This window comes from Syngnathus leptorhynchus, chromosome 21, assembly GCF_054491065.1.
Source record: "Syngnathus leptorhynchus isolate UIUO chromosome 21, UIUO_Slep, whole genome shotgun sequence".
In the NCBI taxonomy this organism is placed as follows: Eukaryota; Metazoa; Chordata; class Actinopteri; order Syngnathiformes; family Syngnathidae; genus Syngnathus; species Syngnathus leptorhynchus.
This window is the reverse complement of record NC_141215.1, coordinates 5,734,085-5,746,803: the sequence shown is the minus strand read 5'-3', so window position 1 is coordinate 5,746,803 and position 12,719 is coordinate 5,734,085. Positions and strand designations below refer to the sequence as shown.

General features: G+C 42.3%; 1 protein-coding gene across 4 annotated transcripts in view; it reads left to right on the top strand.

Moving 5' to 3' along the window:
- The window catches only part of dock4b (dedicator of cytokinesis 4b), a 41,844-nt gene extending 29,737 nt beyond the window's left edge, over window positions 1-12,107 (top strand). For 2 of the 4 annotated variants that reach the window (XM_085902583.1, XM_085902586.1), the window contains 15 exons: window positions 14-118; window positions 362-503; window positions 611-777; window positions 1,757-1,843; window positions 2,902-3,078; window positions 4,544-4,627; window positions 5,563-5,682; window positions 5,755-5,876; window positions 6,450-6,570; window positions 7,182-7,263; window positions 8,054-8,166; window positions 8,530-8,602; window positions 9,509-9,625; window positions 10,011-10,072; window positions 10,296-12,107. In XM_085902583.1, coding sequence (XP_085758709.1) covers window positions 14-118; window positions 362-503; window positions 611-777; window positions 1,757-1,843; window positions 2,902-3,078; window positions 4,544-4,627; window positions 5,563-5,682; window positions 5,755-5,876; window positions 6,450-6,570; window positions 7,182-7,263; window positions 8,054-8,166; window positions 8,530-8,602; window positions 9,509-9,625; window positions 10,011-10,072; window positions 10,296-10,730 — 2,007 coding nt within the window. In that variant the 3' untranslated portion in view covers window positions 10,731-12,107. The remainder of the gene's footprint in view (window positions 1-13; window positions 119-361; window positions 504-610; window positions 778-1,756; window positions 1,844-2,901; window positions 3,079-4,543; window positions 4,628-5,562; window positions 5,683-5,754; window positions 5,877-6,449; window positions 6,571-7,181; window positions 7,264-8,053; window positions 8,167-8,529; window positions 8,603-9,508; window positions 9,626-10,010; window positions 10,073-10,295) is intronic. The other 2 variants (XM_085902584.1, XM_085902585.1) reach the window with 2 other exon arrangements.
- The last annotated feature ends 612 nt before the right edge of the window (window positions 12,108-12,719 follow it).

The window sequence follows — 12,719 nt, the reverse complement described above, 5'->3', positions numbered from 1 at the left end:
TTTGCTGCGTTAGATGATGGAAGCGTCGCTGTACGACAAGATCATGGACCAGCAACGGCTTGAGCCCGAATTCTTCAGGGTGGGATTCTACGGAAAGAAGTTCCCCTTTTTCTTACGGGTAAGTAAGTCGAGACCAAAGTTATCTCAATGTCTACTAGTCGCTGCTGATGTCGTCAATCTATTTTTTGTAATTGGTTTGTCCCGCTGAGTTCTGAAAGAAGTAACACGCCCAAAGGGAGAATTATATTTTCCAATGCAAACGTCCTTGAGCTCGAGGTGACGTTCAGTGTCCCGCTGTAGCAGCGTACCACCAGCAGATGGCAAACTAAGCCCACACTGCCTTTCGCCGCCGCCTCCTCAGAACAAGGAGTTTGTGTGCCGTGGCCACGACTACGAGAGGCTGGAGGCCTTCCAGCAACGGATGCTCAACGAGTTCCCGCACGCCATCGCCATGCAGCATGTCAACCAGCCGGACCAGACCATCTACCAGGCCGACGCGCAGTGTATCCTTTCCAAATGTTCTCTTTTGCAACCATTTCCCTAAATGTGAACAAATGTTTTTGCTCCAATTGCTTTTTTTTTTCCCTTAACACGCGGGCGACGCTTCCAGACTTGCAAATCTACGCCGTAACGCCCATCCCCGAGAGCCAGGATGTGCTGCAGCGCGACGGCGTGCCCGACAACATCAAGAGCTTCTACAAGTTCAATCACATCTGGCGCTTTCGATACGATCGGCCCTTTCACAAGGGCACCAAAGACAAGGAGAATGAGTTCAAGGTAATAGAATACGACATAGGTATGCATATATATAGATATATGTATATATGTATATAAAAAAAACAATATATTTTATATATATAATAATTAAAAATAAATTATATAAATATATATATGTATATATAAATATATATGTGTATTTTTTTTGTCTTTTTTTTTTTTAAATGTTCACATGCAGGTACTAATGAGCGTGTATATTGCACATATATTATTCATCCAGAGTCCTGTAGAAGTAATTATAGCATGGAACGGTCATGCACATCTTAGCAACGATGAGTCGCACAGACACTTGAAACTCCCACACGCCCTTCCTTCTCTGTGCATGTTATCTTAGTTAGCATTCATCAAAAAGCTCCAACAGTTAATGAAGTCCGCTCAAGCTAAGATGCTGGAGGAAAATGCCCAAAGGTCACGCTTCTATTTGTAAGCCGTACCGTATTAACGTGTTCTTTTCATGTACGTTTCATGGGCTTCAATAAAGCAAAACATCGATGAAGGTCACGCGGGTCGGCGAGTGGCTCCTTCATCATCGATCGGCGGCGCTCGCTACTGGAGTGTCCTTGAGCAAGACGCGCTACGCTCACATTTCAATTTTAAATAAATAAATAAAAAATGACTAATAGAAAATATTTTTTAGCTGTTATTATGATACATGGTTTATGATACAGTTGAATATTTACAGTTTCTATTTAGAATTATTTTTCGCCCTTTTTTACGATCGCCATTATTTCTGATGCTTTTACAGTCGCCGCTGCTTTTATAGTATTTTCGGGTTTGCCGTCAAAACGACCTTGGCGTATTGACGAGCACGCTTGCCGACGAGCTAAGTGCCGCGATGTCAATTGATGGTCGCTGATATAAGACGTGACATATGACCTACTCCGTTAAGTGGACGCTTGGCCGGCGAGAAGTTTTTTTTCCCGTATGTGTGTGTAAATGTCGTGTTCCCTGCCTAATCACGTTGTGTGTGTTTTTGCAGAGCCTGTGGGTGGAGAGGACCACCCTGACACTGGTCCAGAGTCTTCCCGGGATCTCACGGTGGTTCGAGGTGGATAAACGAGATCTGGTGAGTCCAATTTTAGCAGGTTGACATTTAAAGCGCAGCCCCCGTATTGATCCGAGTTATTGCATTGGACAACAATAATGTCATATTGGCTGCATGTAATCATCCAACATTTAGTTGCCTTTGTTTTTATGACAAATGACCATTTTTGAGAGGCTCCTCTTCAAATCTTTGGTAAACATATTTCTGTGTTGATACATTTAAGAGCACGGTGTGAAATTATGGATTACAAAAGCAGTGATGACAGCTCGGTGGTGCAATAGCATATCAAATACGATGCTGGCAAAAGCTCTATTAAAGAGGATTAAGGCATCGGTATAACGGGGGAAGGAAATAAAAAAGCTTTTTTTTTTTTTAGCATCATATTCAAGGATGACCCAATGCTAATTATCTCTTGCAAACATTGCACGTCATCCTCCAAGCCGCTGTGCTTTTTATACACACAATAAATCCAAAGATTACCAACGTAAAAGGTGATGAAAGGCATTTTATCGTCTTTAAGTGCATTGTGTTGGGTTTGTGGCCCGCAAATGACTCCTCCGTTAACAGTACACGCAGGCAGTTGGCTTTTTAATTGAAACGACTGTAATCACTCTACAACCGCGCAGCGTGGCATTTAAAGTCAACACCCCGCCATTGCCCAATGCTTAAACCGCAAAATGTACCCAAAAACGGCGGAAGACGCATATTAACAATTAGCCTGTGTGCATAAGGCGCGATGAGCTTAAATTGGAAATTAGCAACGCGATCACACATTAAAGAACCTCCAGTAATTGCTGACTTCAATTTGCTGAGTCGAAGTAGTTGTTTGCCATCCAAAAGGCCACATTAAGGATATTGATAGTTTCCATCCACTGCACCCGAGTGGCCCGAAAGTAACTTTGGTCTAATCGCTGGCATATGATAAGAGATGGGGGATTTGAGTCACGTGACTTAAGGCTGCACTGTTAAGAGTTACTTGGGGAAAACTCAAAAAAGACTCAACTTGAGTTCATCAAAAAGTCTGGTTTTGAAATGATTTATCTTAGTGTTTCAACATATGATCTTAATTGCGGTTGCAGGTGGAAGTGAGTCCACTGGAGAACGCCATCGAGGTCATCGAGAACAAGAACTTGCAGCTGCGCACGCTCATCACGCAATGCCAGAGCCGTCAGATGCAGAACGTCAACCCTCTCACCATGTGCCTCAACGGTGTCATCGACGCCGCTGTCAACGGGGGCCTGGCCCGCTACCAAGAGGTACGGATGGAATGATGATGCGTGGGTGTGTTTAAGTGGGGGATAAATGGATGGATGAAGGTTTGATTGAGGGGCGGTCACGGAGGCTGGGACTATGAAACGAGTCCTTGAGCTGTTTGAGTACCTCAATTGGGGAAAAAAAATGCTCAACCTAGTGACTGTTTATTTTTTGTGCGTCATCAGGAATACGAGACTAGCTAGCTGCTAGCCCAAATGTAATTTTTTTTAAATAAAAACTAAATGCAGAAAAGGGTGAGAATTTGAAAATCCTTATCTTTTTGAAATATTTAATTTTTTTATAAAATTATAATATAGAATATTTTGAAGTATTTTGTTTTTTTAATTCTAATATATATATATATAATTATAAAATTATATTTAAGAAAAAGTGACTGCATGGATGATGGAGCTGCTTTAATTTTGTCTCAAGTCTAGAGATTAAAAGTTAAAAAACTAAATTGATAAATCCATCGCCGTGGTTTTAACAAAACGGAAGAAAAAGACCATCTCGAAAATGTTTTTCCGTCCTCGACGCTGTGAGTGGACTGGCGCACCGTGTCGCATAGCAACCGATTTTCCACGGAGAGGCACTTGAGCGGGGCGGGTGTTTGCGCCGAGCCGGAGCGGCCTTCACGTAGATGTTTACACTGAGTGAAGTAGTTTTTCTCATAAACGGCGTTTTCACGAGAGCTTCTTTTGCTGCAGGAAATTGAATCAAGCTCACGGCAAGCACCGCCCAGCCTCAGTTAATTTCCCCAGCGCAATTTCGATTGACAGCTGTGGAGGTTCGTTCGGCGACAAACGAAGGCAAAATTGCGGTTATTAATATTCAGATTTATTGCTTTAATTCAATCCCAAGTCCCTTTTGGGAGGTTGCGGAGGGGATGCTGTCTGATTTATTTCAGCTCCTCCCTGCTCTAATTGGACTTTTTCAAATGATTGACTGAACCACTCGCTCACTAGTCACTCACTCCTCAGAATTTCCATTAAAGCTCAACATCTATTGATTATTTTTGCTGCCTCTTTTCATTTATTATTTTTTGATGTTGAACTTTCGTAAGTCCCGACTGCATCCTTAATGATTGATGCGTATGACCCAATTAAGTCAAATCAAGCTTTTTTTTTTTTTATTTGATTTATTTTTAACTGGCACTTGTTAAATTACTAAATAAGTAAATTCATAAAAATCCATCAACTTGTTAATTATAGAACAACAACAAAAACAGCTTTTTTTATTTTATTTCTTTTTAACATCCACTTGTTTAATTAATAAATAAATGAATAAAAATCCATTCTCAAACCACATAAAAGAAGACTGCACCATTGTTCTCCTCAGTTTGCTCTTAAAACTTTATTTTTGTCTGTCGGCCCAGGGGATTCAGATAACAAGGTAAAGGAGGGGGGAAAAAATAAAACGTCCTGCTGTTTCCTGTTTGTGCCTAACAGATGTTTTGTCTTCACACAGGCCTTTTTTGTGAAGGACTATGTGATGAATCACCCCGAGGACGGGGAGAAGATCGGACGCCTGAGAGAACTCATGTTTGAACAGGTTGGTAACAGTAGATTAAAGCCACAGTCATTGTTTTTCTTTTTTATATATATATATAGCGTCCCCCGCTTCCACCTACACAAACAGATCAGCTTGAACAAAAAGTAAGCATTGCTTTCTCTCATGTGAGGCAAAATTTGTTCAACTGTCGGCCAATCACGTGATGCTAATGCTAGGTTTCCAGAATTCCACCCAAGTAGGCAACATTTTGTTATTTTATTTATTTTGGAATTTATTTTATTTATAATAATGATTAAAAAAATAGCACTATGGAGAATCACTCTGGATTATTTTATTATTTTCTTCATTTATTTTTTTAATTTATTTTATTTATAACAATAATGAAAAACAAAACTAGCACCATGGAGAGCGACGCTGGATATCATCCAAACAAAACAAGTTAACGCTGGAGAGCCACGCTGGATTATTTTATTTATTTTATTTATAATAATGATGAAAAACAAATCTAGCACCATGGAGAGCGACGCTGGACAACATCCAAACAAAACAAGCTAACTCGTGAACCTTGACTGCCTCCGCTTTTGGATATTTAATTGCTCCGATAAAAAGGTGCAAAAACAGGACACATCTGTTGGCGTGATGATGCACAGGAGGCTTAGGTTGAATATGAATATGAAACATAGACGGCTGGCAAAGGCGGCAGGCAGACATGTTTGAAGAATGGCCACAGGGGAGGACGGCTAGGTCACGGGGACAAGAAACAAACAAGGCAGGAAGGAGGAGAAAAGAAGCGGCAAGGCGCTCGCTATGCTTGACTGCACATCGTCATGACCTCTTTGGCAGAAACTTTAGAGAGGGTGGGGGTGGGGGGGGAGTTGAACAAAGTCCTCAGAGGGAATGATGAAACATCTGCATGCTTAAGTCCCCTGAAGATTTCAACACCCCAATACAAAAGGCCTTTGTTTGTTTTGCAGGCGCATATTTTGGAATACGGCCTGGCTGTGCACGAGAAGGTCGTACCTCAGGACATGAGGCCTCTGCACAAGAAACTCGTGGACCAGTTCCATTTGATGAAATCCAGTCTGGGCATACAGGTTGGTAGCGCTCCTATGCCAGTGTCCTCTGCTGGGAAAAGTGTTTCAGCTTGATTTTTTTTTTGGTTGCAGGAGTTCCCACCTTATGTGCGCGCAAGCCCAGTGCACTTCACCAATGGAAGCCCACGCACATGTAGGAGTTCGGTGCCCAGCATCATCAGCCCTGATGGCACCAGAGGGGTCGCCAGACAAAGGTGACCAAACCCTGCACCGTATATACATAATTTTTTATTATTTCTATGATATAAATTATGATATAAACATTTTATATTTTGATTCTATATTTTTTACTATTTTAGAACACGTTTTAAGGTAAAATTTGAAATATTTTAAATGCAATTTAATTCTCAATCAAAATTTTTAGTTTGGAAAAAAAAATGAACGACTGGCTTTAATAACAAATCACTATGTAACTTCTTCTCTCGTTTATTGGAAACTTTCCCACACTTTGTCGTCACCTCAAATGTGTGTTGACGTGTTGGGTGACCCTGCCAAGCTGTCTCTCTGCCACATTCTGCCTCGACAGTTTGATCCCAGGGGGCAGCGGCACACGGGACGATACTTGACATTTGACACGGAAATTTAAATTTATAGGCCATTTGGAGCCAACCTCCATTTTCCTCCCATTTATATCTTTGTCTTTCTTCTCTTCCTCTTTCTTTGTGCGGCTCTTGTTGCATCCTGGTGAGTTTCCAAAATAGCTCAACATCTGATTTTATTGATTGTTCCTTCTTGGGTTTTGACACTTTTTTTTGCATCCCCACCAGTCTCCTCAGCTACCCGGCGGTGAACCGCTACTCCTCGTCCTCGCTGTCCTCGCAGGCGTCCAACGAGGTCAGCAACATCACGGGGCAGTCGGAAAGCTCGGATGAAGTCTTCAACATGCAGGTACTTGAACGCACCAGGCGAAGGTCGAGTCACTGAGCTTGAAATGCAATGCATCAAAAAATCTTAAAATTCATGTCTGAGGGAATAAGAGAGCTCAAAATGGTCTTTATTTATTTGTAACTCTATTTTTTTTATACTGACTGGAATTTTCTTTGACAATGATTTTATTTTAAATGAATTATTTATTTATTTTACTTTTTTATACTGCCTGGCTTTTTTTTTTTTTTTGACACTTGTTACCATGGATGCACATATACTGTCGCAATTGTAGGCTCATGTTGCACTATGGCTTTAGTTTTTCAAATATATATATTTTTTTTCCATTTTGTCGTGATTTTGTTAGTTGGGACCAAACGCGGTTGCCGCTGAGCCCCGCAGTCGTGTCCTCCTTTGAAAGCAAAGCTCTTGTCAGGCACCAGGCGAGGAGGAGCTCAAGTGCCGTTAAAGCCTCTTGAGCCATTTTGACTTTGTACTTTTTTTTTTATTTTTTATGGAGAACGTCAGGCGAGATGGCCTGGCTTTGACGTCAGACGTGCTCTCTCTCTCAATGGCGGGGATAGAAGTACAGCGGTTTGATGGCTCACGGTGATAACGAACTGCTTTGTTTCCAGCCCAGTCCGTCTACCTCGAGCCTGAGCTCCAACCACTCCGCCTCGCCCAATGTCACCAGCTCTGCGCCCTCCAGTGCCAGAGGTGAGACTCCACAAAGTGATCCATGACACCAAACAGCATACTTGTCACCCGACTGACACCGGTGTCAAACCTGAGGCTCGTAGGCCAAATAGGGCCCGTCAAATCATTTATGTGGCCCGTGTCATTACTGAAATTACAAAGAGATATTACTTGCAAGTTGTATTACCATTTATCTTTTGAAAATATTTCAAAACTAGTTCTATATTGCCTGGGTTGATTTCTTGTCTTTCAAGTCACGTATAGGAAACGTTGTCATCCCAACGGCCAGATAGACAGCCCAGACCGCACGTTGCACATTAACTACGACAAGGGAGGTTGGAGAATGAAAAGTTCCAAAGTGAGCAATGGAAGGAATACAAAATGAAAAATAAGCGGGCAACACGGAGCACAAGGGGACAACCTCTTGGACCGACCTCATTACAGTCTCAGCTGAATATCTAAGATCTTCTCTCGCCTTTACTCTTATCACGCTATATTTCAGCCTGATCCAAATCATAAAAAGAGTGAATATACGCCGACATTTATGGACGCGTCGACTCTCGCCGTTGGCGAGCAGCTGGCGGCGCCCTTATAAACGTAGCCCCGTGGCTTGCAGTTAAAGCCCGTTGTGACTTATCGCTTGTGTGTTCTTATCTGGATGAGAGCCAACCGGCAAATGTCGCACCATCCGTCCACTCCGAAGGAGAACTATTTATCATGTTTCGGTCGGTGGAGTGGGGGGATTGGACTCCGATCTTGGCGCGTAACAGTCTTAACGCCTCCTCTTCTGACTCATGGCCGCCCACTGCAGGTTCGCCCCAGATGGGCGAGAAACACAAACATTCCAGAGAGAACAACGCCTGCCTGTCGCCGAGAGAGAGACCCGTCAGCGCCATCTTTCCCAACCCTCAGGACCCTGCGCAGGTTAACATATATTTTCCAGTCCCTTTTTGAAAGATTTAGCAGCAATCTAGCGTAGGCCGATGTTTCATCAAGGTTATTGAAAAAGAATATTCAGAACGAATGCGCCGCTTGCTTTTCACAGCAAAGGCCAAGCGCGTACGCACTTCAGCCTTGGCGGTAGCTTTTTATTTATAAAGAAAAATAAACAACAGATATGTTTGCTATCTCAAGGCTGTTCAACGCCCACTCACACTTCACCTGCACGCAAGTTGTGAAACAAATATAAATCGGCAAAGCCGTCGTGTTAGCTGGAATATTGATGATTTTTTTACCGAGTTATGTGTATTTTTGTGGCGACATCTTGAATTCTTTGTTTGTCCGCAGAGGGCTGCCCCTCATCAAATAGGGGACACCACGTTACCTCGCAGTGACCCTAACCTCTCGGCTCCAGACAAAGGTAAAAAGCGCCACTTGACTCCAAACACCGTCGTCAAGCCAGCGACGTTTTTCGGAATGACCCTCGAGTGTTGACTTAAGAGCTTTCCGACCGTATCGAGTACGTCGCCGCTATTGTGTGTGTTGTGTTTGAAGCCAGATATCTAATTAGAGCGGGGATTTGCGTGACTCATACATTTGCAGGCTTTGTTGACTGATATGTGCGGAATTCATAAATATAAATTCACATTTATCAGCAAAGCCCCGGGTTATGTTTTTTTTTTTTTTTTTATATACCCCTCTGGCAGAAATATGTACAAAAATAAAGATCCCCGCATATGTTTCCCGAAACACCTGCATTTTCCTTTCATGAAAGCTATTACGGAACAAAACAACAGCGGATCCGCCAAATAATTAGCGACAACGATATCTGGAGATGTTTCCTTGCTGCCGTAGCTCGTGCAAATGAGGAGGTGCTGCCACAATATGGTAACTTGACACCTTTAGCTACGCTACGCCGCAATTAACACCAAAGAACTGAAGTGTGACAATTTGCTGAAAAACTTGCGATCACATCTACTGCGTGAGATGACACGTTCTAATTGCGGATATCGCAAGTTAGTCCGTGTTGTTCACAAAAACTGCTTAGGAAATATTCGACTTTAGATTCATGTTACGGTATAATAATAATAATAATAATAATATAATAAAAAAAATACATAAAAACAATACTAAATAAATAAATGTAATTAAAATTGATAATCATAACATTATTATTTGTTTCCCCTAATGTTCCCTCGGCATGCTCATATTTGCAGTCGTCGAAACACGCATGATTGTTCTGGTCGTGCATGCCTCCATCATTTTTGTTGTTGTCGTTTGTTGTGGTTGTCCTGGTGATGTCGATGTCTCCGTGTGCCGTCAAAAGTGCGACCCACGCCCAGTAGCTGGAGCCTGGACAGCGTCAAAGAGGGCGTGGTGTCCTTCTCTGACCCTGTGGGCAAGCTGCTAGTCCCTCCCATCCCTCCCAGGCCACCGTACACAGGTATTCCATTCCGACTGCCAATGTATATTTCTTGAACCGGTCCCATTTGACAATTTTTCTATTGAGCCGTTATTTACGTCTTTGGCTTGGATTTGTACTCCATCGATGCTGGAGCTCTACACCTCCCCCCTTTTTTTTTTTTTTTTTTTTTTGTGCAAAAGGCGACAGCAGCTGTTTCATGTCTAAAAAGCATTTAAGGCCGCCCCAAGGACCCGTACGACACGGGCAAGCATTTGATTCATTCACGCTTGAAGCCCCCCCCCCCCCGTCTCTGAGCTGCATGTGTGGATGTTTGCATGAGTCACGCTGCGTCACGGCGCTGGTGGGCGCAAACAAACATTTGAATGTGGCCTCCGTTTCACCGCCTCTGCTTCTCACCACGCAGGCTCTTCGTCGAAGAACATGAGGTCGCAGTCTCCCATCATCATGTCTAGGTCGCCGCAAAAGGTTGTTTCTTTTTTTTTTTTTAATAGGATTGTAAATAACACGGCAGCGGATTTAGAAGACAGTAGCACCCGCTGTCTAAATTACATTAAGACGAATGGTAACAGAATGTGCTCGTAAATCGGCGACTACCTGGAGTTCGATTCACTATAAAGCTAATTGGATTAAGGCAGGACTGACAACAGGCAGAAATAATGCTCATGTGTTTTGCGTCCCACTCCACTAGGCCACCATGCCGCCCTTCACCCCGTCGCCAACCGAGTGCCACTCCACAAGCCTGGTGTCCAACTCGCCCGTCCTCTCGGGCAGCTACAGCAGCGGCATCTCCTCGCTCAGCCGCTGCAGCGTGTCCGAGGCGTCGGGGACGGAGTTGCCCGCCGGCGAGCAGCCCACCCCGCCGACGGCCACCACGCCAGGCCCGGACGAACCCGTGCGCAGAGAGAACAAGACGCCGCCGCCTTACAGCGTCTACGAGAGGAACAACCCGCGCAGCAGACCCGTGCCGCTGCCCCATAGTTTGTCCATCCCCCCGCAGACGGACCCTCCCGCCCTCCCCCCTAAACCTCATCAGTTGCGCACGGGCAGCATGAAGCTGGACGGAACCTCGGACCCTCGCGTCCCCAGGCCGAGGCCTCTGCCCCGGAAGGTGTCCCAGCTATAGGAAGACGGGAATGTGGCGGGAAGAAACACACTGGCATTATTTGCACTTTTCTACTGGGCACTCGTTTTTTTTTTTTCCAGCTCCCGTACCTCCACTCCTATAAAAGACAGGCAGTTTTTAAAAAGTGAACCGTTTTTATATAGCTTACACTTTAAAGGACAATTTTGATAGGCGTTTTCATTTCACATACACTGTATGAGAATTGTTTGGCCTTAAGTATTGGGAATCTTGCACGTTGTTTTTTTTTTTTTTGTAACAATTGTACATTTGTACACTGTATGGCTAACATGGTGCTTGAAAAAAAGAGCATGCACTTTGACGAAAGTGTAGTTAAAAAAAATCAAAATAGTCATATCCACATGAGCAATGGTACGATAAATTGACTTTTTTTTTTTTTTTTTTTCTTAACTTTCCTGTTTGAAGACCAGCAAATATTTTCGTCTCCTTCACAACCCGCTGCCCTTTGTAGACTTTTTTCTCCCCCAATCAGCTTTGCACTTTTTTCAATGAAGACTGAAATAGGAAGTCGGACCAAACGCGTTGGCAAATATTGGCATTTTGCATGCTTTAGAGGCTGGACTTGTCCTTGACCACATTGCATGACCTTAAACGGGTGGGGTACAAGTATTGTGCCAAAGTATAATGCACAACGGAACACTTTTTTCTCCGCCCCTTCAAATAGTGCCAAGAAGCCAAGGAAATGCTCATCTCAGCAGAGACTCTGAAAGGTGATTAGTGAAGCCCCGCCCCCAAGTCCTCGAATCCACTCATCAAATGTAACTTTAAGCACAAGTCTCTGTCATGATAAATACTGTTTTGTATTTTCTGAGTAATTGGAGCCAAAATCAAATGTAAAAAGTCGATTATTATTGACCGCACTAAGAAAATGAAAAAGTATTATGAAGCTGACACAGAGGCGCTTCAGCATCAAATATTCCTCAATTATGAATCCAGTGATGGATTTTTGAGAGTGGGTTCGGGAGGGGAGGGGATTAGCTTTAGTATTGTTTGTACGTCTCAATTTTGTAGTTGTTTTATGAGTTGTTGTGAATTTCTTTTTTTTTTTTTTTTTTTTTACATGAAATATTCCTATTAATCAGTTCTGGAGAAACTGTAAATTATGTGATGAGATTAATGTAAGTAAGCCAAATATTAAAAAAAAATATGTGTATTGCAATTTATGTAAATACTGTGTTTTTAACAAAATGTAGTTATAACAATTTACAGCTTTGAATGTAATGTTGAAGCAGCAAATGATTATTATTATTATAAATGTGGAAACTTTTATGGGTTTTGTGAGTGTAGAAAAATAAAAGGTCATGCTTTAATGACGCCTAACACATTTACAAGTTCAATAAACTGCCCACTGGAAATGTTGCTTGTTGTGTTATTAGGTTAATTAAAATTAAATATTGGTTGGGCAAGCAAGTACTTAAAAAAACAACAACACTTTTGACGGTTTTTAGTCTAATAAGAGCCATAGGCCAAAAAATGTGGAAATGAATTTCTATCAGATATGCATCATTATATTTCTTTGTTTTCATTTTGCAGATGATTTAAAAACCAAACAAAAAAAAAAGCTATTATTCACATCTCCAGGAACTTAAGTTTTTTAAGTGTATCACATTGCCGGACAAATAGCCAGAAGGGGGCGCAAATTCCCCAGCACCCCCCCAAAAAAGGAAAAAAAATAAATAATAATAAATATATATATATATATATATATATATATATATATATATATATATATATATATATATATATACACACACACACACACACACACACACACACACACACACACACACACATTCATGACATTCAGTGTGATGTTTCTGCAGCACCGTTATAAAAGCACTAAATATCCTCCACTTAGAGCCAGTAATGATATAAAATTATCAGCGGTGTGAAGAAAACAGCACTGGGTATTAAGTCACCGCTGCCTCGGGTACATTTTGGATAACACACAACCACAGAGAACCCCAAAGG